General features: G+C 43.2%; 1 protein-coding gene across 1 annotated transcript in view; it reads left to right on the forward strand.

Moving 5' to 3' along the window:
• The first annotated feature begins 246 nt into the window (after positions 1-246).
• Positions 247-25,483, forward strand: part of TP53BP2 (tumor protein p53 binding protein 2) — a 55,504-nt gene continuing 30,267 nt past the window's right edge. Inside the window, exons 1-2 of the mRNA XM_084203393.1 lie at positions 247-493; positions 20,887-21,034. Coding sequence (XP_084059519.1) covers positions 467-493; positions 20,887-21,034 — 175 coding nt within the window. The 5' untranslated portion in view covers positions 247-466. The remainder of the gene's footprint in view (positions 494-20,886; positions 21,035-25,483) is intronic.

Below are 25,483 nucleotides of genomic sequence, written 5' to 3' on the forward strand. Positions count from 1 at the left end.
GATCCAGGGCAAACCGCGCTGCGTGTGCCCCTGCCCTCTGTGGGGCCCCGAAACCCGCGCGTTCCCGAGCGGCGTGCGGGAGGAGGTGACCCCGTGGGGACTCCCACGGATCTCGTATCGTCACAGCCCCCACCGAGTGCCCACCCGGGAAGGTCTGACCTCCCTCGTGGAGCTCCGGGCCGGCGGGGGCAGGAGGTGGGCCGGCCCCTCCCGGGGGTGGGCGGCGGGCGGGGCGCGGCGGCTCCTCCTCGCCGGGCCGGGGTTAGTTTCGGAGCGGAGCCGGGGGTGGAGGCGGCGGTGGGAGAGCGGCTCCCGGTGGGAACAAAGCGGAGGGCGGGCGGTGCGGCTGGGCCGAGCCGGGTGCCTCCCGCAACAGGTCGTCCCGGCGGCAGCAGCAGCGCAGCCCCTCCGCCCCCCAGGCCGCCGCTCCCCGCTCCGGGTGGCGGGGCCGGCACCGGCCGCCCCCATGCGGTTCGGCTCCAAGATGATGCCGGTGAGTCCCGGGCGGCGGCGAGCGGAAAGTTGGAGCGGGGCAGCGGGAGGGAAAATGGATCCTGCGGCCGTGGAGGGAGGCGGGAGGCGACTCTCCTTCCCTCCAGCATTCCCTGCCCGCCTTCCCCCGCTCGGTCCGGGCTCCGCGGCCCCGCAGGGGCTTCCCCTCCCCCTCCCAGGTTTTCCTTTTCTTCCTCTTTCACGCCGGGATCAACTTGTTAGACGGGCCCGCTGGAACCGAGCCAGGGCCGGGGGGGCCGCGGGGCCCCGGCAGCACGCGGGCTGGAGGGGGGCCCGCAGCGCCCGGGGCTTTTCCTTCGCCCCACTGCTGGGGGATACGGCTGGGATAAGGCGTCCCCGCCCTCCCGCGGGCTAATGGGCACTTCGTCTGGATCCTGCTTTCTTCTTCTTTTTTTGTTTGGTTGGTTAGGTGGTTTGTTGGTTTTGTTTTTTTTTTTTTGTTTTTTTTTTTTTTTTTTTAATGGTACGAAGTTCTTAAAGTTGGTTTGAGCCGTGCTGCTTCTGGGGGATTTGGGTGGCTTTGCCTTGCAGCGCCCGGGCTGCCCGAGGAAGATGGTGCCCGCCTTGTTTGCGGTTCCGAGTGCCTGCGAGCTCCCGGGGCAGGTAGTCCCGACCTCGGCCGGCAGAGTTTCGGGAGCTGTTGGCGGCTGTGTGTGCTAAACCTGCCCGGCTCTGGGAGGTGTCTCTGTTCTAACACTTTCAAAGGGCACACGGAGCACCGCCTCCTCTAAGAACTTTTACCATGAATTTTAAAACTGCACGTTTTTGTCAGTTGCAGTTGGATGAAAGCAAAGCCCGGCAGCTTTTCCTTAGTTTCCAGCGCAGTATATGGGGAAGTAGTGACGGGTGACGTAAATTTCCTTTGAAGGTACACCTGCCACTAAATCCCTGGGTTTAGTGGCAGGGATGCCCCGTGAAATCATAGTCTGATAGACTGGAGTATGTACAGAAAATCCTGACGAGCTTAATACCTATTTAGTCCGAGCTGAGGGTGCTTTCAAGTGTTCTCTCTGCCGTCCTCCCCCGGGCGATGTGGCCTGTCTTACCGAGTAGCTTTGCACGCATAGGTGGTTCTTTCAACAGCATTCTTGTATTAAAGATTGTTTCTAGTTTAACTCTTCAAGGAACTGACTGAAGCAATCAAAAAAGGAGCTGTACTGAAAGGTGAAACTGGGAACCCATGCTGGAAGGATGTGGGTGTTTCAGGGAAGCTTGTTTTGCTATAGGTGTGAGGTTCTTCCTCTGCAATTAGGAGGAAATAATGAGCGATAATTTGATCTCGCAGAACACTAGGGAAGGCTGGGTGACGATTGCTCTAGCTAATGAGGTAGGAACAGACAGAATATGAACCCATCTAGATGAAATAGCCAGTGTGTTGTGCAACAGTGGTGTTGTCTGCCTGTAAAAACAGAAAAAACAAGCAGTAAATATAATAAGGTGTTGATTCAATCCATGTCAAAACTGAGCTTGGTAAGCGCCCTCATATATCAGTGAAATCTTCAAGAGATGCTGTTGCTGGTGAGTTCCTTGTCGCTGAGTTCAAATAAAGGAGAAAACAAACAGGCGCAGTCTTATCCCATCAGTATTTGCAGGTGACGAGTTCCAGAGTATGCATTGCCCCGGTGGCTCCTACTTCTCTTTGGCTGATGACTCAACTCATTAGGGATTCTGGTTTTTCACACCTAAGTAAAGGGATGAATACGGCCTTTTCACGTTGTGTTTACTGCGAATAATGAAAGGATTGTGAAGGTTGAAAGTGGCTTAAGGAATACAAATATAAGTATTTTGAGTATTAGAACTTTTAATTAAGCTTAAAAAGCTTTCCTCCAGATTTCCTCATTGTTTTTTAGTTATTAATTAAAAAAACCCCTAATTTCTCTTTTAGGAAAAAAATTAAAAGTTTGGGATGGGCAGAGAAGGAGGATTTGAAGAAGGGGGGGAACAGGACATGGGGGCTCTTTTATTTGTTCAGCAGTGCAGTGTTCATAACTTCGGTATCTTCTTCATTGTTTGAATGAGAAGTAGTAGGCTGGCCCTAAACCATCTACAAAATGTTTTGTTTCTTGAAAGTTTAAGATGTCTTCTTTTCCCCACCCTACAAATAAATTCATCTGTATATGATTTTTAACTCTCAGCTCCAGGTTAATGTCCTGTGCTCCAGAAGAGAGCGTGGGCAAAGGATTAAACAACACAGTTTGATACCCAAGTGGGAAATGCAGGCAACGTGAGCCCAGCCAGGAATTCACCTCTGAGCAGCTGCCAGGGAAAAGCTGGGAAATTGCTGTAGCAGCATAACTACTCATGCTCCTGGGAGACTACTCTGAAATGGGAATGTTTTCCTTGTGGTAATGACAGATAGGAGCTCAACTGCTGCTGTAACCATATGTCAGGGCAGTGGGATTGAAAGTCTACACGCGAGTGTACTAAGAAGTAATTTGTGTGTAGCTGTACTGATGAAGGTAATAACAGGGTTAATGCTGGCAAGCTGTGTGAGGTTGTCTCACCTTTCATCTGTGAAGGCTTGTGGGAGTGTGACTGGTACTGTTAAGCAGTGAAAAGGAGCTGGAAACACTTTCTAAAATAGCATATTTTTCCACAGCATAATTGGTATCTCTCCTTTTATTTTACATTATTACCCTAAAAGGAGCATGTATTGAGAAATAATTTGGGTCATTATGCATGCTGGATAAATGTTTGGGGTTTTTTTTTTCTGTCAGAATGTGGGATGTGGTAGATTGAGCTACCCTTTAATACCCAGAGAACTTTTTAGATCAACCCTCCCTTGATCTAGATAATGATTAATTTTTCAATTTGAATTATGTGCATTGGTTCCTGGGGGCCTCTTGAAATTGGGATGGATCCAGACCCACAGCTGTATTGTTAGGGACTAACTTGGCAAACTGGAGAGCACTTTAATTCCTTACTAAGTTTTGCCTTCTGTCATCAGAAGCGACTGAAATGTCTGACACCCAAGTTCTTGATAACCATGTGTTCTTTTCTAATCAAGTTAAACTTTCAAGTGTAGCCTGAAAGCTGCAACTTTGATACCACAAGGAGTAGTGCTTTCCTTCTAAAGTCTAACATCTTATCCCAAGGGATCTTCTTGGAGTTGCCACATCCAGTGAGCTCTTCAAGTACATATTTTCATTGCAGAATGCTCGCTAGTTTGTGGATATCTCTATGTTTCACCTTTAAAAAAATCCTACAATTAAAGCTGTTTTGCAGTTAATTGGAGCTGCTGTATGGATTCTGAGTTACTGAGATAGTCTGTGTCTGGGAATTTTTGTAGAAAGCACTTCTCTGGAAGTTTAACTAAAGAACTTTTAGCAGAAGTGAATCTCTTGTGCTTTGTAATATAAGCAGCTGTAAGTTTATAAACAAACTGACCCCCAGCAGAGTTTATGAGAGGAATAAGTGAGCTGTAGGCTCTCAGTGCTCTTCCTGTGGTCTTTTAATTATTTATCTCTGATCAGCTTTATCAGTCACTGTTTATTAACACTGTTTTCCTTGGCCCCTTTCATGGATTTCAGTGCAGGAATGGGTTTCAGACTGTGAGCTCTTCAAAGAGTATGCTGCACATCTTCATCTAATTGGAGGATTTAGTTTATTAAGTGTTCCTTTAACTGAATATCCACTTAATGTTAATAATTTAAAAAGTTTTAATACTATATTCAAAGACTTTAATGTGGTACTCAGTGTTTAAGTATTCTGTCTAGAATGCTAAATAAAGCTTAGGTGATTGTTTTGCTGTGCTGTCTTAGCTCTAAACTTCTCAAACCTCTTGCACTTCTCTTACAGACTCTGACCTGTTGTTGTGCAAAATAGAAAACACTGCCTTGAGGTTCCCAGAGTGCTCTTTTTCTTTTTCCCCTCCCTTTGCCTCATGCTGTTACAACAAGATATTTTTTAGTTTTTTTTCTGTTCAGTGAATAATTGTTCCAGGAGTAGTTTTAAATTCATTTGCTTTTCCCTATGTCTTTTTTAATACCATAGCACTCTACCTGCAGTTTGTGTTGTATTACACAGCAGTGTGTTAATATCTTTGTTTCTTTGTGTGGCTTTAATCAGACATGGGGGAAGGGCAATATTACAAATTCATATCAGATCAAGCTCTGGTGACCATGGGAATAGTTAATTATGCCTTTTCTGATCTATTGAACAGTTCAGGGGCTGAGTGCCTCGTGGGGCTCTTGCATTTACAGTTTTGAGGGCTAATATGCTGTCATGAAGTTTGGGATGGATGGATAAATCACAGAATCTTGTTTTGTCTTCTCTTTCCTAGTGTTGTCAGATGGGATCTCTGCTTTTTTGGTGAGCAGATCTGCTTTGTGGGATTAATTTACATGCAAGTCAGTTGGACTTTAAAGAGGCAGGTATAAAGGTTATTTCCACAGAATAAACTAGTGGGATGGCAGTGTGCCTAGCATTCCTTTCAAATTATTGATGGAGAAACAGTCTTGAAAGTGCTCCCTTTGCCTGGCCCCTGTCCTTGTCAGCAGCCTGCCTTGGGGACTGCTTTCTCTCCCTGTGTGTGTTGTGGAGTTTGTTTAATTACTGCACAGTCCTGCCTTGCTGCCATACAGCCTCCCTGGTGGGTAACCCTGACGAGACTGGCTCAAGCTGCCTGCTATGGCTTGGTGGCACAGCTGAAGAAGGACTTCTTGTTTCCATGTACTTCCTTGTGCCTTCTTTACCACTGACAACAAAGGAACAGCCAAGATCCTTTTAATGTCTGGGCTTTCACCATCTTGTGAAGTGTAAAACTGACTCAGTGCTCTGGAAACTGGAGGATGCTCCTATTCAGGACCTAACAAGCAGATAAAACTTCTCTTTGCTCTCAGTTTTATTATCTTGAGGCCTGGTTTCTGTCAGCTTAGTCACTTGTGAGTCAGGCAAAGTCTTTTTGATGTTCAGTTCCCAAACAGTGGGATGATACTGTGAGTAAAGGTCACCAGAAATCCTGGACATCACGTGAAGTGTACTTAATTCTCTTAGTCACTACTGCTTTACTGGTTTAGAGGTTTCAGACTTTTCTGTGGAACATGAAAGACCTGAAAAGTTGTTTAAAACAGTGCTAGATAACTTGCTGCAGTTTGGGATAAATGTTCACGGAGAGGGAACAGTGAGCTGGGACAGAACAGCAACTGTGACTCTGATGTGTTAAAGGGCACAAAGTTGTCTTCTGCTATTGCTGTTTGCATTTAGTTAATCATTAATATTCAGGATCTTACTGCTGCTGTTTAGGGTTAGTCATGCACTTGTACTCATTGGCTATTTCACCAGAGGGTTGGTATTACATGAATGTTGAACCCACACTGGTGGGTTCAACCCTTTGGGTTTTGTTTCTGTGGTGTTAATACCAAGAATTTTTTGGAGCTGGTAACGTAGTTTCTGTACAAATTGATTCTATACTGCTGTGATGCTTCCTGGTCTTAATCTGATATGAACCTTTGATAGATGGCTGTGTGCAGTGCCCTACCTTTTACTGGTGTTTATTTTAAAAAGGAAGATTAAGGGAAAACTTTGTGCATCTAGGGTTTTGCATTGTTTTAAAACCCTATTCATATGTTTACTTCATGCTTCTGTAAAGTAAAGCATAAGCATTTTAAAATTAGGCTTGTACTGCAGTTACCACTTATTCTGTGTGGTTCTCTTGATAATAAAATTGATTCTTAAAAACCTTTATCTGCAGTGTACCTGGGTGATAATACCCAAACTCATGTAAAAACATGGACATGTTCCCGCAGAATTGACAAGAAGATGACTTTAAAGGTTCTGACATTATTGAGTTATTCTGTATCAAACATTTGATCTGTAAAATGCAAACTGCTGTGGATCATAACTTTGAATAAAGTGAGCAGAAGCTGCAGGGAGGTCAAGCCATTTGTTAGAGGTCATGCAGTGAGCTCAGCCTGGGACGTGGAGGACCTGTAGAGTGAAACCAACTGATGCATTGTGGTGCAGCTGGAATACAGGTCTGTCATATCCAACATCAGCATTTAAATGATTTGTGGGGTAAATCACAAATGGGGAGAGAACTCCCGTGGTAATTCATTGTGTTCCATGCTTGAGAATGGGCCCTGAAAGAGATGCTTCTTCACAAATCCTTTAAAATATATAAAATAAATATCCTTGTTTCACTGTTTAGGATGTATCTTGGATAAGAAGCAATATGTGGGGTTCATTTTGGTATTTTGTTGAATAAGTTAGGAGATTTTCATTGTCCTTTGATACTTCAATTTTGTGAAGCTTAACTACTTAAGGAGCAATTTAGATCTAAGTTTAGATTGCTGGTTTTCCTCTATTTCATTAGGATGTTAAATCCCATTGTTTCTTTCAATTGAAAGGTAAGGGAGTGTCTCTGGAATTGTGTATTTTTCTTACTTTATTTTCCTCCTGTTATTTAAAAGAGTAAAAATTTTTGTTTAATGTATTTGAGCTGTGTTCTGCACCAAACCACAGTAGCTCCATTCTGTGAGTGTGTGACCAAGGAGCTGGAAGGCTCCATGTAAGCACTGCTGTAGTTTATCCTTGTATTCTCAAGGTGTGGAGGCTTCACCTTCTACAAGATGACTGTTCCCTTCCTGAATTTCAGTAGCCACAAGCCTCTTCAGCAAGACACAGGAATCTCAGCCTCCTATTCCTTAGTTTTGCTGAACAAAGCTGAAGTTGTGCAACTTGGCTGGGCTAGCAAATAATATGAATTTAGAGGAGGGCTTTTACTCCCTGTAGCTGGGTCTCTTACTCAGCTGTTTCTCTCATAGCTGTGCACAGTTATAACTTGCTAATTTCCCTGCTGCCTGAGGGTACTGGCTTGTCTAGTGCACTTTCTTTTTTTTTTTTTTTTTTAGGAGTGTGCACAGACCTTTTTTCAGTCTGCTCTCTTCAGTAAGTATTTGCTGTCCTGAATGCAGAATCTTACCTAGGTCAATATCTGAATCACACAGAGTAGTGATTGTTGGCTCCTGCCTGATTTCTCCGGGCAAGTGAAACTCTTACCTGCCAGCTTTGGATATCCTAAGCCAGGGAAGACCCTCTAAAGGATGGCATTCCTAGAATTTGTTAGAGCCTCTCTGGTCTCAGCTCTAGCACAAGTGTGTGTCTCACCATAATGAAGTGTTCAGGAGAAGCTGACATAGCTGGGAGTGACTGATTTCTGGCTGTAATGGAGTGAGGGAGGTGCCACTGAGTCGTGAAAGGCGGAGTGCAAGGGACAAGGCAAAATGAACCAGACCTCCCAGGAGAATGGCAGGGAGCTGTCCTGTGAAATACCAAGTGGCAAAGGGACTCTGCCAGGGCTCATGTCCAGGCTGTGTTCCTGAAGTGTTGCTGTCCTGTCATGCTGCCCTGTAGCTTCTCCATGCTGCATCTTCCAGCCTTTTGAGAGCGTGTTCTGCTACAAGGAAGGGTTTTGCAGGGAAGCCATGGACACAGCACTCTGTGCTTCTTGCCTCTGCACTCTTGTGCCTCTGTGCTGTCTGTAGGTGTTGCCCACAAGGCCCTTCTCAGAGTGATTTACCAGTGTTGCACGAAAAGCATTGTTATTTAGGGCACTTCTCTTGCAAATGGTATTTAGCAGTGTTGGCTAAGAGAAGGTTTTCTGCCTCCAGAGAAGCTGAATGAGCAGCCAAGTAGTACCGGGCTGAAAGGGACAACTTCTGAAGCTCTTGAAGCGAGAGGAGCCTGGCATAATATGAATGTTATTTGTTTAAACTCTGCTCTGTTTAATTCATTTAAAATAGGTGTGACATCACCTAAGCAACCACCATTCTGTACAACACTCTCTTGTTCACTGTCATGACTTTGGTGACAACCTGTAAAGCCAAAAGCCACCCAGCAAGCTCTGCTGCTTTGCCCTGCTGAACTGTTCTCCCTTCACTTCTCAGCTGGTGTGTCTGCACAGAGCCTGCTATTGCCTGGAGAGAGCTGTGGGGAGTGAGCAGCACTTAAATAAAACCTGTCAGACAGTGATCAGCTCTACAATCTGCCACCCTTCTGCAGTGTCTGGTGGAGTGCCTGAATGTTTGGGATACAAGTTAAAATGTGTAGAACTCCACAGGAGCAAAGGTTGGAACAAGCAGGTTGCTTGGGCTCATGGGCTGACTGAAGGGGACAAGATTACTCCTTCCCAGTTCTGCTGTAGTTTTACATATCCTGTCACTGTAAAGTGGTTGGCTGAGTCTGCCTGACCATTCATCATTTCTCGTGTTGGACTAGCCCCAGTGATCCCTTTTAACCTGCAAAATAACAACAAAGATCCATCTGTTTTGTTGCAAATGCTCAGTGTGTTCTCTGTGCCAACTGAATGGCTGCTGCTTTAGTTACTCGTGACTTCCTGTGTGTTGCAGCACAGAAGTAGGACAAAACCCCTCCTTTGTGGCTTTGAATAATAATAATAATAAAATCAGCTGTTGTCAAATAGGTTTGGTCACCAAGCACAGGCATTTTGTGCTGGCCATCTCTGGCATGGCTGGTGGCTGTGTTGGTTGTCTGCAATGCTGTGTGTCCTGGCAGTCACCTGCATGTGACAAGTGAAGGTCATTGCCATGCAGCAGGAGTGTGTACCCACCCAGAGCTGGTGGTGAGTTGGGAAGGGCTGCCCTTCTGCAAAGGTGTGGTGTGGCATTACACCTAATGAATTTAATAGTAGGATGCTGATCAAATAGATGGTCTTGTTCCTTTGGTTTCCATCCACACCCAAAGCCACGTGTCTTTCATAGCTTCCCCTTGAATTTAGTAAGGACTCAAGTGATGGTTTTTAGAAAATAAAGGCAAAAAGGAGCTAAACTTCTATGGTGGAAGTGATTTGTCATGGGGCTGTGCAATCAGAAATAATGGGTGGGTTTGGGAGGATCATGGTGTGCCTCAGCTCTTCATTTAGGAGCTGTCAGATGATACCTTTTCCTCTTCCTACCCTTATGGTATTTGTAGGGAATGTCCCAGCAAAGCAGGAATGAAGCATCTGACTGCATGTTCTCAGAAGGCTAAGTTATTATTTTTTTACTTTATTATACTATATTATATTAAAGAATACTATACTAAATTATACTAAAGAATACAGAAGGGTTACTTACTGAATGCTAAAAAGATAATAATGAAAACTCGTGACTCTTTCAAGAGTCTTGACACAGCTTGGCCCCAATTGGCCAATGAGCCAAAACAACTCACACCAGAATCCAATTAAACAATCACCTGTGGATAAACAACCTCCAAACACGTTCCACATGAACACAACACGGGAGAAGCAAATGAGATAAGAATTATTTTCCTTTTTCTCTGAGGTTTTGCAGCTTCCCAGGAGAAAAATCCTGGGCGAAGGGATTTTTTCAGAGAATGTGAATGCCACATACCCTCCCTTGAGAGTTAGTTGGTAAAGCAGGGGAATTTCTGCACCATCTTTGTGTATTGTCACTCACTGCAAGGATTAAGTTGGACTAACAAAAACCTATCACTTACTCTGGTGGTATTTAGAAGATGTAACAAGGAAGCCTCTACATTGTAACAGCAAATATGTAGGAAGACAGAGCAGATTTTGAAAGTGGTAAATAGGCATGCTATTGTGCTCTGTGATCTGAGATTCCTAGTTTGGGTTGTTTTGGTTTGTTTTTTGCTTGTCCTGCAGGTAGATGGCTGAAGAGCACATTCAGGAATTGAAGCATAAAGGAGATGTCAACTCAGGCTGTGATGTGCTAAAATGCCTCTGAATTTGCTGTTGTAGTAATGTGTTTTAGGGTACCAGACTGGTCAGCTTGCATCACAGAACAGCCCAGTGTGTCCTGTGACTTTTCCTGCGCTGGAATTAATCTGTGTGGTTAAATATGTCATTGTTTCAGATGCCAGAAATGGTGTGTCCTCTGACCTACCTGTTTGTGTCAGGAGTGTTTTGGTTTGGAGTGTTTTATGGAGGTAGGACACGGGTTTTGACAGCTGTTTTCCTGAAGGAGTGACTAATACAATGTGTTTTCAAAAGTGTTTGGCACAGAGCTCTGTGAAGTTGCTGGGTTTGGAGTAAATGAGTGTTCTACACTCTTTTTCCCCCTGACTTGCTACATGATTTGTGTTGCTATTTCACAGCAAATCTTCTGCTCTCTGGTTCTTTTTTTTTTAATACTATTTAGATACATTGACTCACAAAAAAAGAAATTCCTCTCTTCTACTTCCATACCCTGCCCTCCCACCAGCACAGCCCCCTGGTATCAGTAAATAGAATTTAATTAATAAATGTGCTTGATGTATGGGTAGGCACTTGCTGTATGATAAATGTGACTTTGCCTTGTGTGTTCTGGTGGGCTGAGGTGGAGTTGCTTCCTGGTGTGAATGCTGATTGTCTTTTTATTGGTGAGATTATTATGCCTTGGCTAAAAAAGCAGAAAAGGAGAGTTTTTAAACCCAGGAAGAGTTGGTGTCTTAGGCAGTGGGAGGTGTGGTGTGGGTGGGAAAGGTGCCAGATCCTGTGATAGCCTGTGTTGTTTAGGTGTAGGTGGTGTTAAATGTGCTTTTATCCCTGATGCACATCTATTTTTGCTTTTCTCCAGGAAGAGTCTTGTATTGTACAAAATCTTTTTTTATTACCAGAAAAACATGGGGCTTTCTTTTCATTGTGAGAAAGTACCTGCATTTTAAAGGACTGTCTTGAGATTTGTAATTCTCCCAAGTCCCCACAGGGAGCACTTACTGTGGCCCTTTTTTGGCCTCTGGCCATGCAGGAGGTGAAGGAACCACAACACTTTTATTCCCAATGGGGGGAAGCTCTATTACAGCAAGAGCAGCCTACTTTCTTCTTTATTTTCCTTTATGAAGTTATTACTACCCTTTTTTTTTCTTTTGTACAAAGACTTCCTCTGAGTTTGACGTAAGTACAGAAAATGAGATGATTCAGGCTTAAGCTTGAGTTCATCACCCCACTCATTATGCTTGGATGTAGCCTTGGCTTTGGAATCATTGGGAACAGCCCATGTTTTGATGCTGAAGAATGGGAGGAGGAGCAACTGGAACCCCCCTGTGATTATGTTGTATGAGTTGGACTGTTCCCCTTTTCTGTAGTACATATCTATTGAAAGAATTACATGGTATAATTTTTTTATCTGCCTGAAAATAACTTTAATTTCATTCTGCTTGTGTATGAAATGTTTATAACTTGGTGCTGAATGCAGAAGGTGAGGCAGAGTCTGCCTGAAGGGGCAAACCTCCAAAGATGCAATTCTCCCTCGCTAGCTCCAGGAGGAGGAGGAGGAGCAAGCTGCAAGTAGGACACCAAGAGTACAAGCCCAAACACCATGTGTGGGCTTGCTTTTCTGACAGTCAGCTTGCAGGAGTTGACGATGAAGTGTCCAGCAGTGCAAAAGTGGTGTCTGCAAGGAGCCACGAGGAAGGATTTGGGGGGAAAGGGAAAGAGTATTTTGGGGTGGAAGGGAATATGTTGAAGGAGAGGAGCTGCACAGATGGCAGTGACAGGGATCTGTGAACGTGCTGCTGTGTGGTATAATATGAAGAATAATATATGCAGGGTTTGTTTGCTCTGGATTTCTGCAGTTGTTTAACTACATTGGTGCAAATTCAAGTGGATCCAGGTCTGAGTAGAGCAAGCTGTAGATGTTTGGTGTTGGCAAATGTGGACGCTCAGTAAAAGGCTGTGGTTTCCTACATGTGTTACTGAAACAAATATATTTTATATATCTTACAGGCCAATTTGCTTGGTTTTTATCCTTGTATTGGTTTTGTATAGCCAGGTTTTGGGGGGGACAGGGGGGCTACACAGGTGGCTTCTGTGAGAAACTTCCAGAATCTTCCTCCATGTCCAACAGAGGCAATTCCAGACAGCTTCAAGATGGACCTGCTGCTGGCCAAGGCTGGACCAGTCAGAAATGGTGGCAGCACCTCTGGGATAACATATTTAGGGAGAAGGAAAAAAAAAGATATTGTGCAGATGTAATTACAACTGGAGAAGAGCAGAGGGAGAATATGTGAGAGGAACAACTCTTCAGACACCAAGGTCAGCTCAGGAGGAGGAGGAGGTGCTCCAGGCACTGGAGGTGAGATTCCCTGGCAGCCTGTGGTAAAGACTGTGGTGAGGCAACTGTGCCCCTACAGCTCTTGGAGGCCCATGGGGATACAGAGATCCACCTGCAGCCCATGGAGGAGACCCACACTGGAGCAGGGGGATGCCTCAGAAGAGGCTCTGAACTTGTTGGAGGCCCATGATAGAGGAGGCTGCTGGAAGAGACCTTCAGACCCATGGAGAGAGGAGCCCATGCTGGAGCAGGTTTCCTGGTAGAACCTGTGACCCTGTGGGAGGCTCACACTGGGGCAGGCTGTGCCTCTAAAGCACACTGGAAGAGTGACCTACCTTGTAGCAGTTTGTGGAGAGTGTTACCCTGGGGTGGACTGACACTGGAGAAGTTCATGGAGATCTTTATCCTGTGGGAGGGACCCCTCACTGTGCAGGGGAAGGACTCCTCTCCCTGAGCAGCTGCAGGAACAGCATGTGATGAACTGACCACAATCCCTGTTCCCATCTCTCTTCGCTGCTGGGGGGAAAGAGCAAGAGCTGGAAAGGTGGAGGAAAGATCTTCTTGTACTTTTTATTTTCCTGCTCTTGATCTTAAATCCAATTAGTATCTCTAATTTGAATCTGTTTTGCCTGTGACATTGTTTGGGGAGTGATCTCCAGTTTTTTATCTCAATGTATGAATCCTTCATTATATTTTGTCTCCCTCATTCATTTGCAGAGGGGAGTGATAGAGAGGCTTTGGTGGGAGCCTGGCATCCAGCCAGGGTCAACCCACTAGAAACTTTTGGGTTTTTTTTCCCTACTAAATGCTGATGTTGCAATAAACACTTGCAGTATAAAAGTATGGGTGGCTTTGAAAGCCACCTTTGTCTGAGATTTTCTTGCCTTGTGTGATTTGTGGTAGCTCAGCCAAGGAAGAGGGAGTTAGGTTGCTCCTGTGCTGAGTGTTCATCCAAAATAGTGAGCTTTATTTGCATAGACCTTTCTGGTGTTTGGCTTGTGGGAAGACTTCTACTTTCTTGTGTATGAAAATGCCTGAAGAAAACTGTCAAGCTGGAAAACTTAACTTGGGTTCAAAGTAAAAGTCTTTGTTTGGGAAGCTCTCTGAAAGACTGGGTGCATAATGCTCAGCTGAAAGAAGGGGGGATGTAGGTCAGGAATCCTGTGTTTACCAGTCCTGATAGACTTCACAAAATCAAAATTGCTAATCTAAGATAATGATTTTCTACAAGATTTGGCAGGAAAATTGTTATTGCATATTCCTCGTTAGTAAGTCTGAACTGCAGTGCTGCGTTCTGTTGTTGAGGTTGCAGTCCATGAAGTAGAATGAGAGCAAACATCCATCCATTAATTTCAGACAGTAACAATACTTGGCCAGAACTTGAGCTGTTTCCCTTGCAGCTCTTCAGATTCCCATCATGCTGATTCAGATGCCTGATAGTGAGATGTAATGTGACATTTGTGCTACAGCCTTTGCCCAGTTGAAGTAGCATATACCATAAGCAGATGGCTTTCATTCTGTTCTCTCTACACTAAGGATTAGAGGGAGGAGGAAAAAAAAGGAAGGGGAAAGCTTTCTCTTTGCTGCTTTCAGCTCATTTTCCCCATCCCTTCCTCAAAGTGCACATAGATGTACGTTGTATTTTGAGTCCTGGAAAAAATTGACATTTTTGCTAAAGATAAAATACAAATGCATAACAAACTTATTGTTTAAAGTAGAAACTACCATGCCATTGAGAGTAAAAGCTCAGTCTTGTTTTCTGCTGTGATACAATGAAAAGGGAAAAGGGCTGTGCTTTATATAGACTGGGAATAATCTGAACAATCCCATGGTGCTTCCTACTGTACTCCACCTACCTTGCATCATAACTTCCTTTCTCGTATTTATGGCCCAAAGCCAGTGTAAAATAAATAGAGTAGTGTGTGAGGAGATGGCAAGAGCCGAACTCCGTGCGTTTGGGTGTGGCTGGAGGCAAGCACTCAACTTTACTCTGCATTTCTCTTGAACCCTTATGGAACAGGATCAGGGATAGCAGTCATCCCATGTGGCTGTGTTCTAGTAAGTCTATTATTATCTTTGCTTACCTTAATCTTTTGCTTACCTTAATCTTTAGGCACAATAAGGGAGGATGTTGCCTATGGAAGGATCGTTTTCAGGGTCTGAGGAACTTGATGCAGAAGAATCACTGAATTACTCTTGTTGTGGTACACTTAGCACTGAATGGAGGCTGTAACTGTGCACCAGCTCTGACTGCTGCTTCTCAGAACAGGAAATTGTGCTGTTGTGCAGGCTGTCTTCTGTTCTTTAGAAAGTTGCATCAAGTCAGCAAAAATATCTGTTTTAGCCACTGATTTCTTTGTAGCCATCTGGGAAGGTGCAGCATCATTGCTCCCCCTAGGTAAGATGCAAGATTTAAATTTAAAACTCTTTGTGTGGAGGGGTTTTTATTTTTCAGGGAAAACTTAGTTGTAGTTTAAACTGTGGGTAAAAGCAGTTATTTCTCTCACCTGTACTTGAAATTTGATAGTTAATCTATTAATTCTAAGATTTCTATGTTGCTAGTTTTTCAGTTAACTAAAACTAGCTTCTAAAATTACATTTTAGTTCAGGATTTAAATTCATAGAAAAGGTTGTAAATTAATTGAAAAGACCTAAAAGAACAACTTTTAATGCCTCCTTAAAAATGAGAGCTGAGAAAATTTGTTATGCAAGCTAAAATCATTATTTAGCTGTGTTATGGAAATATAAAAACCTTCAACACAGGTAATGAGTGCTTGAAGGGATTAGGTTTCAATCTGAAATGTAGCTAATAAAGAATGTGGTACAGAATGATGTTATTAGCTCTGATGCAAAGTGACAAAATGAATCAAATTTTCCAGAGGCAGTATGCTTGTTTGGCTATCAAATAATGGGATTGGCTCTGCTGTTGCCTCCTTGTGTGCCTCAGTTTCTCTGCCTGTAAAGTAGGAAACTGCTCGCTTGTGTCATGACTTCCTGGTCATAAAGTGCTTTGAAGCTGAAGAATACTGTGTGAATAGATGCCATGGTTTGTGTTGTATAGTGCATGCTGTGCAGGAAGCCTCCATAAAGTTAGGAATCCAGACAATAGTGAAAAACAGGCTTAAGTTGTTATTTTTTTAATATATTCTCTTCTTGATTATATTTTATAAGGGACTGAGTTTTGCTGATTGTTGCCCATTGCTGACATTTTATGATCAGAGTTAAGATTTTCCCTAGAAATGTGGGGAGGGGGGAAATGTGTCCCTTTTAACTCAGGTAGTTTCAGGAATTAATTAAGTGTATTTTAATTTACATCATGCCCCATATAAGAGTGTTCTTCTGAATATTTGAAACCTGAATACTTGAATGCTATTAGTGTATGAATTAGAAAGTATCCAATTTAGCACCCTTTTAATTCCAAAGATGTGTGACATCAGCTTTATAATAACTAAGGAATAAGAGAAGTCTGATCCTTGCAGAAACACCATCAAAGCTGAAAAGTAAATTGCATTTTTATTCCCCCCACTTTAATCAATAATTGAGGCCTTCTGATCTAAGGAGAAGAGTGATTCAAGGCCTTTGATGTGAAATGATATCTTGTTGGATGGATGGGAATTATAAGACTTGTGTTTGTTCAGGTTAGTTTTTGGAAGCTGTTCTGGGTTGGGATTTTAAAAAAAAAAATTTGTTTTTAGTTTTTGTTTTGTGTGGCAACAAAGCAGGAGCCAAAATAGAGTGGGGTCATAGCCTAGCACTTTAATAGAGCTAGCCATTCTTAAATATTTTACTTTCAGTTGAAAATGTATTTGCAGATGTGGAGACCCTTTGTATTTGATACAGCTGTAATTGTATGAAATGATGCTGTTGATGAGCTCAGCAATGAATGGGTCAGATTTGCAGGCAAAGGTAAGGCTGTTTGATGTGCAGGAGAGAGATGGAGGATTATAAAATGGCCCATGATTTGCTTTAATTGATGCCCTCTTCTGTCCTTCTGTTTGGTTGCTTTCCTTACTAAGCTCCCTTCCTGTTCCTGGGTGTGTTTCAATCCTGACTCAGTGGCTGTAGTTGGAGTTCATTCATAAATAATATAAGTTGGAGCAAAATGATACATTTCATGCTGGGGGTACTCAAATTGTACTTCACACCAATGTGAATTTTTGTAATGTTTGTGGCTGAAGTGCCAGGCTTTTTAGAGACATGAGGTCCTTTGTGTTCAGTACTCTGCTTTTCCATCCAGTTGTTTGTAAGTCAAGCACTGCAGTCATTCCTTGCAAAAACTCTCCCTTGCTTTAGCTCGTGTGACCTTGGGCTTTCCTCTGATGTCCTTGGTGCAGCCGATCGAACTGCCTCATTTGGTGGCTCCATAACTGCAAACTTCTATTTTCTAAGCTGGAGCAGAGTCAGCTGGAATCTGTGATGTGATTTTAAAAGGAACTGCTTCAGTAGATACACAACACCCCTGGCTTCTCCCAAAGTATGCCAAAGTACTGCAGTGCTTTTATATTTTAAAGCTTTTCGGTACCTATAGTGAGCATGGTTTTGGGCTGGGAAAAGGGAGGGCAATCTTTTAGTTGAGACCTTACTTTAGGGATCTGAGTCCTGTTCAAAAAATGCTTGGTGTGTGTGCTGGGCATTAATAAAATTCAGTTTTTGTAAAGGAGGATAAAATCTTCATCCAAGGCTATATGGAATTGTCAGACGTTTCAGTAATTGCTTTCATGCTATCTTTAAAAAACACACAAGGTCTGATTGAAATTTGTCTTATTTTTTTTTCAATCAAGTGCTTCATTTATGCCTAATTTGAAACTGAAATTTTTGCATGTTGGCTTTTTTCCCCTCTGAAATTGCTGGATGTTTGTATACAACTGTCTTGACCTCTTCAGTTTCAGGGAGGAGCTAGAAACTGTTTTGTGCTCTAGGTGAATGCAAGGATTCCAGTTTATGAGCAAAGTGTCCTGAGAGCACTCATTTCCTTTGTTTCTTGTTGCCACACAGCAATAAAACAGTGATACAAACTAACTGGTGGGGTGGTTAATGAATGTCAGTTGAACTATTCCCAAGGGAAGCACCAGTGAGTCCTGGGAATCCCAGGTGGAGGTGGTGCCAGCCACAGCAGCCACTGAGGGTGATGAGCAGCACTGAGAAATCACAGCAGGCGTTTGGTTCACATCAGTTTCTTCACCTTTCCCACTCCTCTCTGGGAAGAGGCATCTCTGATGGATAGTCTCTGGTCAGCTTGCCCGAGGCTCCAGTGTGTCCAGGTGGGCAGCAGGGTACCCCAGGAGGCCTTGCAGGTGAGCAGGCAGTGGTGGTGACAAATGTGACACCGTTTGGTGTGAGAGTAGCACGACTGCTTACAGAACTTGATCATCTCAGCATTGCCCCTGGAGCTGAAGGGAAGCAGGATGAGATAACATCAGTATCATAACATTTCAGTTGCTTTAAGGACTTGAAGGTATGTATTTTAGGGAATTTGCAGTTTGGTTGCTTTTCCTTTCCTTAGTTCCTGAGTATGTGGGCTAGAGGTAATGCAGACACTCCCAAGTCCCAGCAGTGGCCCCCACACAGCAGGTCTGAGTGCTCTTGGCTTAATGTATTAGTAATTATCCTGAGCATTGTGGATGGAAATGGCAACTCGTGATCCTTCCTGTGTAGTTGTCTGTATTGCTAAATCCTAAGGATTAACAACTGGATATAGACAGGCACACTGAAGAGTGAACAGCCCAGCTAGGGTCAAATTAGGTCTGCTTTGTGTATAATGCCATGGTTTGTATAATTTTCTCTTAATTCCCATCTGTGAGCTCATCTTTTAAATTAACAAATGTTATTGCAGACACACAGCCTGTGCCATTTCTGAATGGCATTCCTGTTCTGAATACAAAGTTGTACAGCATTAAATGTGAAAGGTTGATATGTTTTATACACCTACGTTACACACCTGCTTTAAATATATTTGGGAACTTTTTTTATTTTATATTTTTCTGCCCGAAGAATTGTGATTAAGAGATATTCTTACCTGGCTGCACCTGATATCCTTCACTGCCACGCTCCTCTAGAGGAGTCAGAGACACTGCATCTGAAAGGTAGCATGTTCTGTGACAAAAAATTAAAGCCAAATGTCAGAGTTCCTGCTTGGAAAGCTTTGTCCCTTAATTTAGGTCACTACCTCCTTGTGCTGTCGACAGCAGAACCCGTTGTGCTCATCTTCACTATACAATAAATGTGTGGTGAACTGATCTCACCTACCACCACATTCTCTCTCCTAGTTTCACTCCTTATAAGCTCCAAGTTTAGCTTGTTTGTTTGGCTTTCTTGTTGATTTCTTGGGGTTTTTTTCTCTCCCATAAAGTGACAAAGAGATGGGTGGGGGAATGTAGCCATCAGGCAGTTTTGAGCTGGCTTTCTGCAGGCTTTTTCCTCTCTGTGAATATTTGTAGAAATAGTCAGGAATTTATCAGAAACCCTTGCCTTGGGGAGCTGGGCAAAACCAGTGGTCAGAAATTCTGTGTTCTTGGTGTAGTGCCAGGGCCCAAAAACGCTGTTTGCAAGTGTTTACACTGCCAGGAGTGGGCCAAATACTTGCAGTCTGTGTAACAAGATGTGCAGAGTCTGGAGTGTTTTTGTCAAGGCTTTTTTAAAAGAGTGAAGGCAGTCTCTCATACAGGGTTGAAGGGGATCTTGGCACTCAGAATAGCCCTGGAAAGGCTTTTGAGACATCAGGAATGTGCATGTGCATGGTTGTATTCCCTGAGAATCCCCAGCAGTGGATTCCTAAAGCTGTGAAACAGATGGGGCTGAATTTCTCTTTGCAAAGGCAGAAAAAACTCTAATTCCATAGTAATTACACAAAATCACAAAAATAGTGCGTGTGGTAATGGTTTTGTTATTTCTAAAAAATGATTATTTAAAGTCTTTTAGAAGGGTATTTATACCTCTTCCCCTTTGTTTGATTTGGCCTCCTTTTCCTCCTCTTTGACCTTTTGAACTGTGGCTCCTAAGGATGTATATCCCCTTCACCCTTTAGAAATGAGGACAGGCAAGGATTTGTGTATGTTCATGGGAAAGCACCTTTTCCATCTGTGTGAAAAATCCTGAATTGTATAGGTTGAAATATTTAGGGGAGATGCTGAAATGCTTTCTGGAGATATTTGACTGATTTTTGCTTTGCTGGAGGCCCTGTGACTAACAGCCAGTTAAGACTGAAGTTGAGAATTGGTCTCAAGAGAACTGACATTAATTTTTAGCTAGCAGCTAAACTTTGATAGCAGTTTAATATTAATAGCATGTAGCTAGATGGTGCTCAGAGGCAGTAATCATCATTTTCTATCAAGTATGGCAACTAACTTTAGAGTGATTGTTTAGTAGTTGTGGCAGGAGAGACACGAGCAAGAACATCTGTGTGGTGTGTATAAACAGAAAAACCAAAGATCAAGGAGCCTTCTCCAGCTGTGAAGAGGAAGCCAAGTAAAATATCCTTGGTTTCCTGGGTAATGGGGTTTGGGGGGTGACCTTGTGTTCAGGCTGAGACTAAGGGCACATCAAGTTGACTTGTGTTTCTAGGAACCTTTCTATGAAATATGTGACAGAAATGCAAATTGTGTTTCCACTTCACTACCTGTGTGGTAAACTCTGGTGTTTTTTAATACCAGATATAATTACTGTTGTTTTTCACTCCTGCTGAACTCTAGTTGACTGTTTCTCCTGCTGTGTCAAATGATTGCAGGATACATCCGCTCGTAGTAAGGTGGGAGGAGTTCTGACACATCGCCTGGAGAGGGAAGGCAGGAGCACCAGGTCCAGACTTAAAACTGAGTAATCCTCTGACACTGTTTAGTCAGGGACAGATGAAATAACTCCATGGTTTAGAAGGTGAAAAAGAGAGACTTTATTAAGAGGTAGCATCCTTTTAAAACCAGGATTGCTAAGGTGAAACCTGATAGGTCTAAAAGTAAAAACCTTCCACACTATTGGTGATCCTTGAATAGCACACTCTGAAGGTACCTATCTATAAACAGCATGAACAGAAAGAGAGATCATTGTTTTAATTCTTCCTCTCTAAGTTTCCCAGGCCTGAAGCCTGGGAGAATTCTCTTTGACTGAACTGAGAATCTCCACAATCCTCCAGCAATGTAATTTAGTTGAGCAAGGGATGACTTCTGCAGCTTTAGTTGAGCAAGGGATGACTTCTCACTTGCTTAGATCTTAAAGAAATTCGGGGTTATTTAGAAAATTGTACCCACTGTAGTTGATAAGATGTTATCTGTGTGGGAAAGAATGCATTTAACAGCAGGTTGTGACTCCAGGGTGTAACCTGCCTTTGTGTTGGAAAGTCACCGTGTGCTGTTGCCTTTGTCTCCCGCAGATGTTTCTGACCGTGTACCTCAGTAACAACGAGCAGCACTTCACAGAGGTGCCAGTCACCCCCGAGACAACCTGCAGGGATGTGGTGGAGCTGTGCAAGGAGCCTGGGGAGAGCGAGTGCCACCTGGCTGAGGTGTGGTGTGGCTCAGGTAGGTCAGGCTGGCAGCTGGTGAACTGCTGGGCATTCTCTGCTCCTGAGAAGGTGGCACATGGAGACCTGACAGATGTGATCCTGTCCCAGAGAGTTTCTGCATTACCATTTCATTGGTTTCATTTCATCAGACTGGCTGTGTGATAACCCACCTGCAAGAAGGCTCACACATGGAAAACTGAGTGAAAAGCAAAAGGGAGCTTCAACAGGCAGATGTTTCTGTGTCTGTGCAGCCCTTCTGTGACTCAGATGAGTCTGAGGGGTGTGAGAGAGTATTTTTCTCTTCTTCCTCCTCCTCCCCACAGTAGGATCCCAGCAGCCTTTCTGGGGGTTTTGAGGTACTAAGTATTGGTAGTTCTGTGACTAGTTCAAAATAATTTCTTTAACCCCGCAGCCATTTTCACTTGCAGTGGCAAAATAAAGTTTCCTTTTTCTTATGACACCTTCAGTGTTACCTATTGCATTGATGGGAACGAGTGTGTTAGCAGAAGTAGTGGGAGTTACCTGGTGTGAAGTTCTCTAAAGAAGGTGGGTGACAGAGAGGATGGAGAAGCTACTTCTGACTGTCCTTTCAAGCCTGTGGAAAAGGGGTTTATGCCTGTGGCTCATTGTCACTTTTTTTCCTTTTTCTATGTTGTTCTGGTCTTGGGAGTTCAAATCTCCCAAACTTGCCGTGCTCCATTGGAAATGGAGAATGTATCAACAAATAAAACTTAAAATATTCCTAATGTCTCATGGCTTAAAAGGGAAAGGGCTCTGGACTACATCTTGTCTCCATGGTACTCATTGGATACTGGGAGCCATCCAGAGGCATAAGATAGATGAATCCCTGGCAGGATTTTGAGTAATGAAAAATAATTATGTCTAAGCCAACCTTTTTGAGATGCTTCAACAAGATTATAACAGAATCAGATGATAAGGGCTTATATTTCTCTCTTCCTCTGCTGTTATCTCAGGCTCACATCTGTTAAAAGAAGTCTTTGGTGAGATGGATGTTTGTTTAATGCTATGAGATACCTGAGTTGTCTCTTGATATTTACTTGCTTCTGACAGAGAAGTAATGTTTCTAATATTTCTAAGTCTAAAAAATCAAGCAGATTTTTCTTCTCTTTAGTAATAAAGAGGCTTTGCTTCAAAATGATAATAAAATTAGCGGTTCATCACGGAAAGAGATCTTCTAGGAATGTATTTTAATTGTACATCTTTGTCTAAATTGACACCATACTTAAGTATACAGTGAAAGAGAAGTAGAATAAAGGTTCAGGTAAAACGACTGAATTTATAGTTAGCCTTAGTGCTCACACCCTGTTAGAGAGCACAAGTGGCTGTGGTGAGGGACAGGCTTCTCCTGTTGGTAGGGGCTGTGCAAGAGTGAGGAGCTCCCCTCATGTTTCCTGAACCTGGATTCTTGCTTGGCTTTTGAGATGGTGATCTAGCATTTGCTGTAAAGGGCAGTGAGATTGTCCTGAAATCAAAGGACAGCAGCTACAGGAAGAGGAGAGTCAAGTCTGCCAGTACTTAGTGCCCAAATGTTCTGGTTAAGCCGAAAAGTGAACTTCTGTGTGAGTTGGACAATAAAGTATGTGGTGTTTTATTTCTACCATCAAATGATCTGCCTCTCTGCTAGTCAAGGAGGTGTCAGAAAATAATCTGGATACAGAAACATAAAGTGAAGCAGAGAATTTTTTCTGAGATGAGTCTTTGCAGAGACATCATGAGACACACAAGAACAGATATCTAAGACAAAAAATGTTTTGTCCATTTTTACAGTGGAAACCTTGACAAGATCATTGAGCCCAGCCTTTGCCTGAACACCACCGTGCCAACTAGACCATGGCACTAAGTGCCATGTCCAGTTGTCTCCTGAACATTTCCAGGGATGGTGACTCCACCACCTCCCTGGGAAGCCTGTTCAAATGCTTAACCAAGCTTCAAGTAAAGAAATTCTTCCTGGTGTCCAACCTTAACCTCCCCTGGTGCAGTTTGAGGCTGTTTCCTCTTGTGTCACTTGTTACCTGGGAGAAGAGGCTGAAATCCCCCTGGCTGCAAGCTCCTTTCAGGGAATTGCAGAGAGTGATAAGGTCTCCCCTGAGCCTTCTCCAGGTTGAACAACCCCAGCTCCCTCAGCTGCTCCTCACCAGACTCCTGCTCCAGCCCCTTCCCCAGCTCCATGGCCCTTCTCTCTCCAGCACCTCCGTGTCCTTCTTGCAGTGATGGCCCAGAACTGGACCCAGCTCTCGAGGTGTGCCCTCAGCAGTGCTGAGCCCAGGAGGACAATCCCTGCCCTGCTCCTGCTGCCCTCATTATTGCTGACACAGGCCAGCATGTCAGTGGCCTGCTTGGACACACTGGCTCATGGTCAGCTGCTGTTCACCAGCACCCCCAGGTCCTTTTCCACTGGGCAGCTCTCCAGCCCCTCTGCCCCCAGCCAGTAGCACTGTTTGGGGTTGTTGTGACCCAAGGGCAGGGCTCAGCAGTTGGCCTTGCTGGAGTTCCAAATACAGTTCCCAGTTGTACTTGCTAACAAAAATGCAGTTATCTCAATAGCATTAAAAGATTTGAGTACTGCTTTAGTGCATGTTGTTTTGGTTAAAATATGCCTTAAGCATCTGTGTAGCATCCAGCAACAAGCATTTGCAAGATGTTTTCATATATATTCTGGATTTTCTTTTTGGCAAGGGGAGGAGGCAGCGAGGGGAGAAATACTTTTAGCTTTTTGCTAATTCATTTTCTATGTCAGTAAAGTTTTCCATCTTGTTCTGACAGGATTAGCCATGATTTCTGTTTTGTTTGCGTATTACACTGAACAAATTCAACTGCTCTAAAACAAATATGGTGCAGGACAGCTAACCTCTGGGTGTAGAAACAGAAGATTTGTGTTGGAAAATGACTTCTCAGACTTCAATTATTGGGATACTTCTTACATCGCTTGTTTCTTTTTCTGACACTTGCTCAGGAATTTTAGCTTCTATTGTCAGATATTATTAAGCCTACTTTGAAAGATTGCTGCAAGTGTGCTTGAGGCACTTTGCTCCCTGAAGGGAACAAGTTTACTACTCTCCCTTTCCCCCTAGTTTTGCTTGAAATTTGGTGAATATCAAGGCAAGATTTCTTGACCTTCCTACTATTATCAGAATTCTGTTAGGCAGTTACCTTGCCTGCTGTGGAAAGCAGTCAAAAGGAGTGCATGTATAAAGATCTTTTTTTTCTCTATGAGACAGGGAAAAAAAAAACCAAAACTGATTGTCCATTCTTCTTGAGCTTTCCAAATGTACATTTGTTCAGTATTTGAAAATCTCTTTGACCTTCCTTTGAAGCCAGTGAGTGGTATTGACAGAATCCTTGTGTAAAGGGCAGCTCCCTTGATTATAGAGTTTCTGCTGAAGTATTGCTGAGCTGCTAGAAATCTGCCTCATAAGCCTGCTGTATAGCCTTCAAGACAAAAATCTGCCAGTGGTGCTGTTGATTTTTTTTTGTTGTTGTTGTGTTTGGTTTTTTTTTCCTTTTCCTTGAATTAAGGTTTAGCAGATGAGGAGCGTTTTTCGCTGTCTAGACAAGTAACTGCCAAGAGACGGCTTTTTCTGTAACAGTGACCTACTTGCTTATTCTGTAAAGCTAATCTCTTTTGACAGTGACTCCAGAAATTCTCCTTCCTAGATTGCTTCAGCACAGCTGCAGCATTTTCATTTAAAGAAACATTTCTGTGTTGAAAAGAGCTTTTCACATACTGCAAACATGTTAGCAGCTCCTTTTTTAATGGAACTGAAAACATTTATACTTAATGCCAACAATTTTTCCTGCTGAAAAGATGATTTCATATTAAGACAGTGACTTTTTGAAAGACTTTATTGAATGTGAATGAACTACTCTGATTTCTTTTTTCTATCTTTCTCCTCCCCTTGCTTAAAAAATGAAAGGAAACCGCTAACAAAAGCAACGTCAGGAAAAATGAAACTGGTACAAAAATGGTGGTGTTTAATTTCATTCCTTGTCTGCTTGTCTTATTTCTCAGGCCAGGGACAATACCTTCTGCTTGTCTGGCATCCAACACAAATGGGTCCAGCATGATCATGAGCCCCAGTGCTGTTAGAAGATACTGTGACAGTATCCTGGCTGTGTAAATTCACTACTGTGATATATTGACCACACTGTTGCCAACACATTTAAAATAGGCAGAAAAATTGATGGGAAAATGTCTAGAATAACAAAAGAAACTGCTTTTATGTAAAGATTTAGAAGCCAATAAGTAATTCTAGTTATATTCTGGCTGTGAGTGCCTGGTTGTGATGTATGTAAATTTTTAAAGAATGGTAATACAGAAAGGGAGGAGTAGTGGTAGATTTAGATTCACACTGGGTTTTTCTATTATCAAAAGGCAGCAAGTAAGGCTTAAAAATTACTTATATGACTGAATCCTGAGCTTGGGGATAAAAGCAGGAAAAGAAAT

The sequence above is a fragment of the Fringilla coelebs genome (assembly GCF_963513975.1).
Source record: "Fringilla coelebs genome assembly, chromosome: 3".
NCBI lineage: Eukaryota > Metazoa > Chordata > Aves > Passeriformes > Fringillidae > Fringilla > Fringilla coelebs.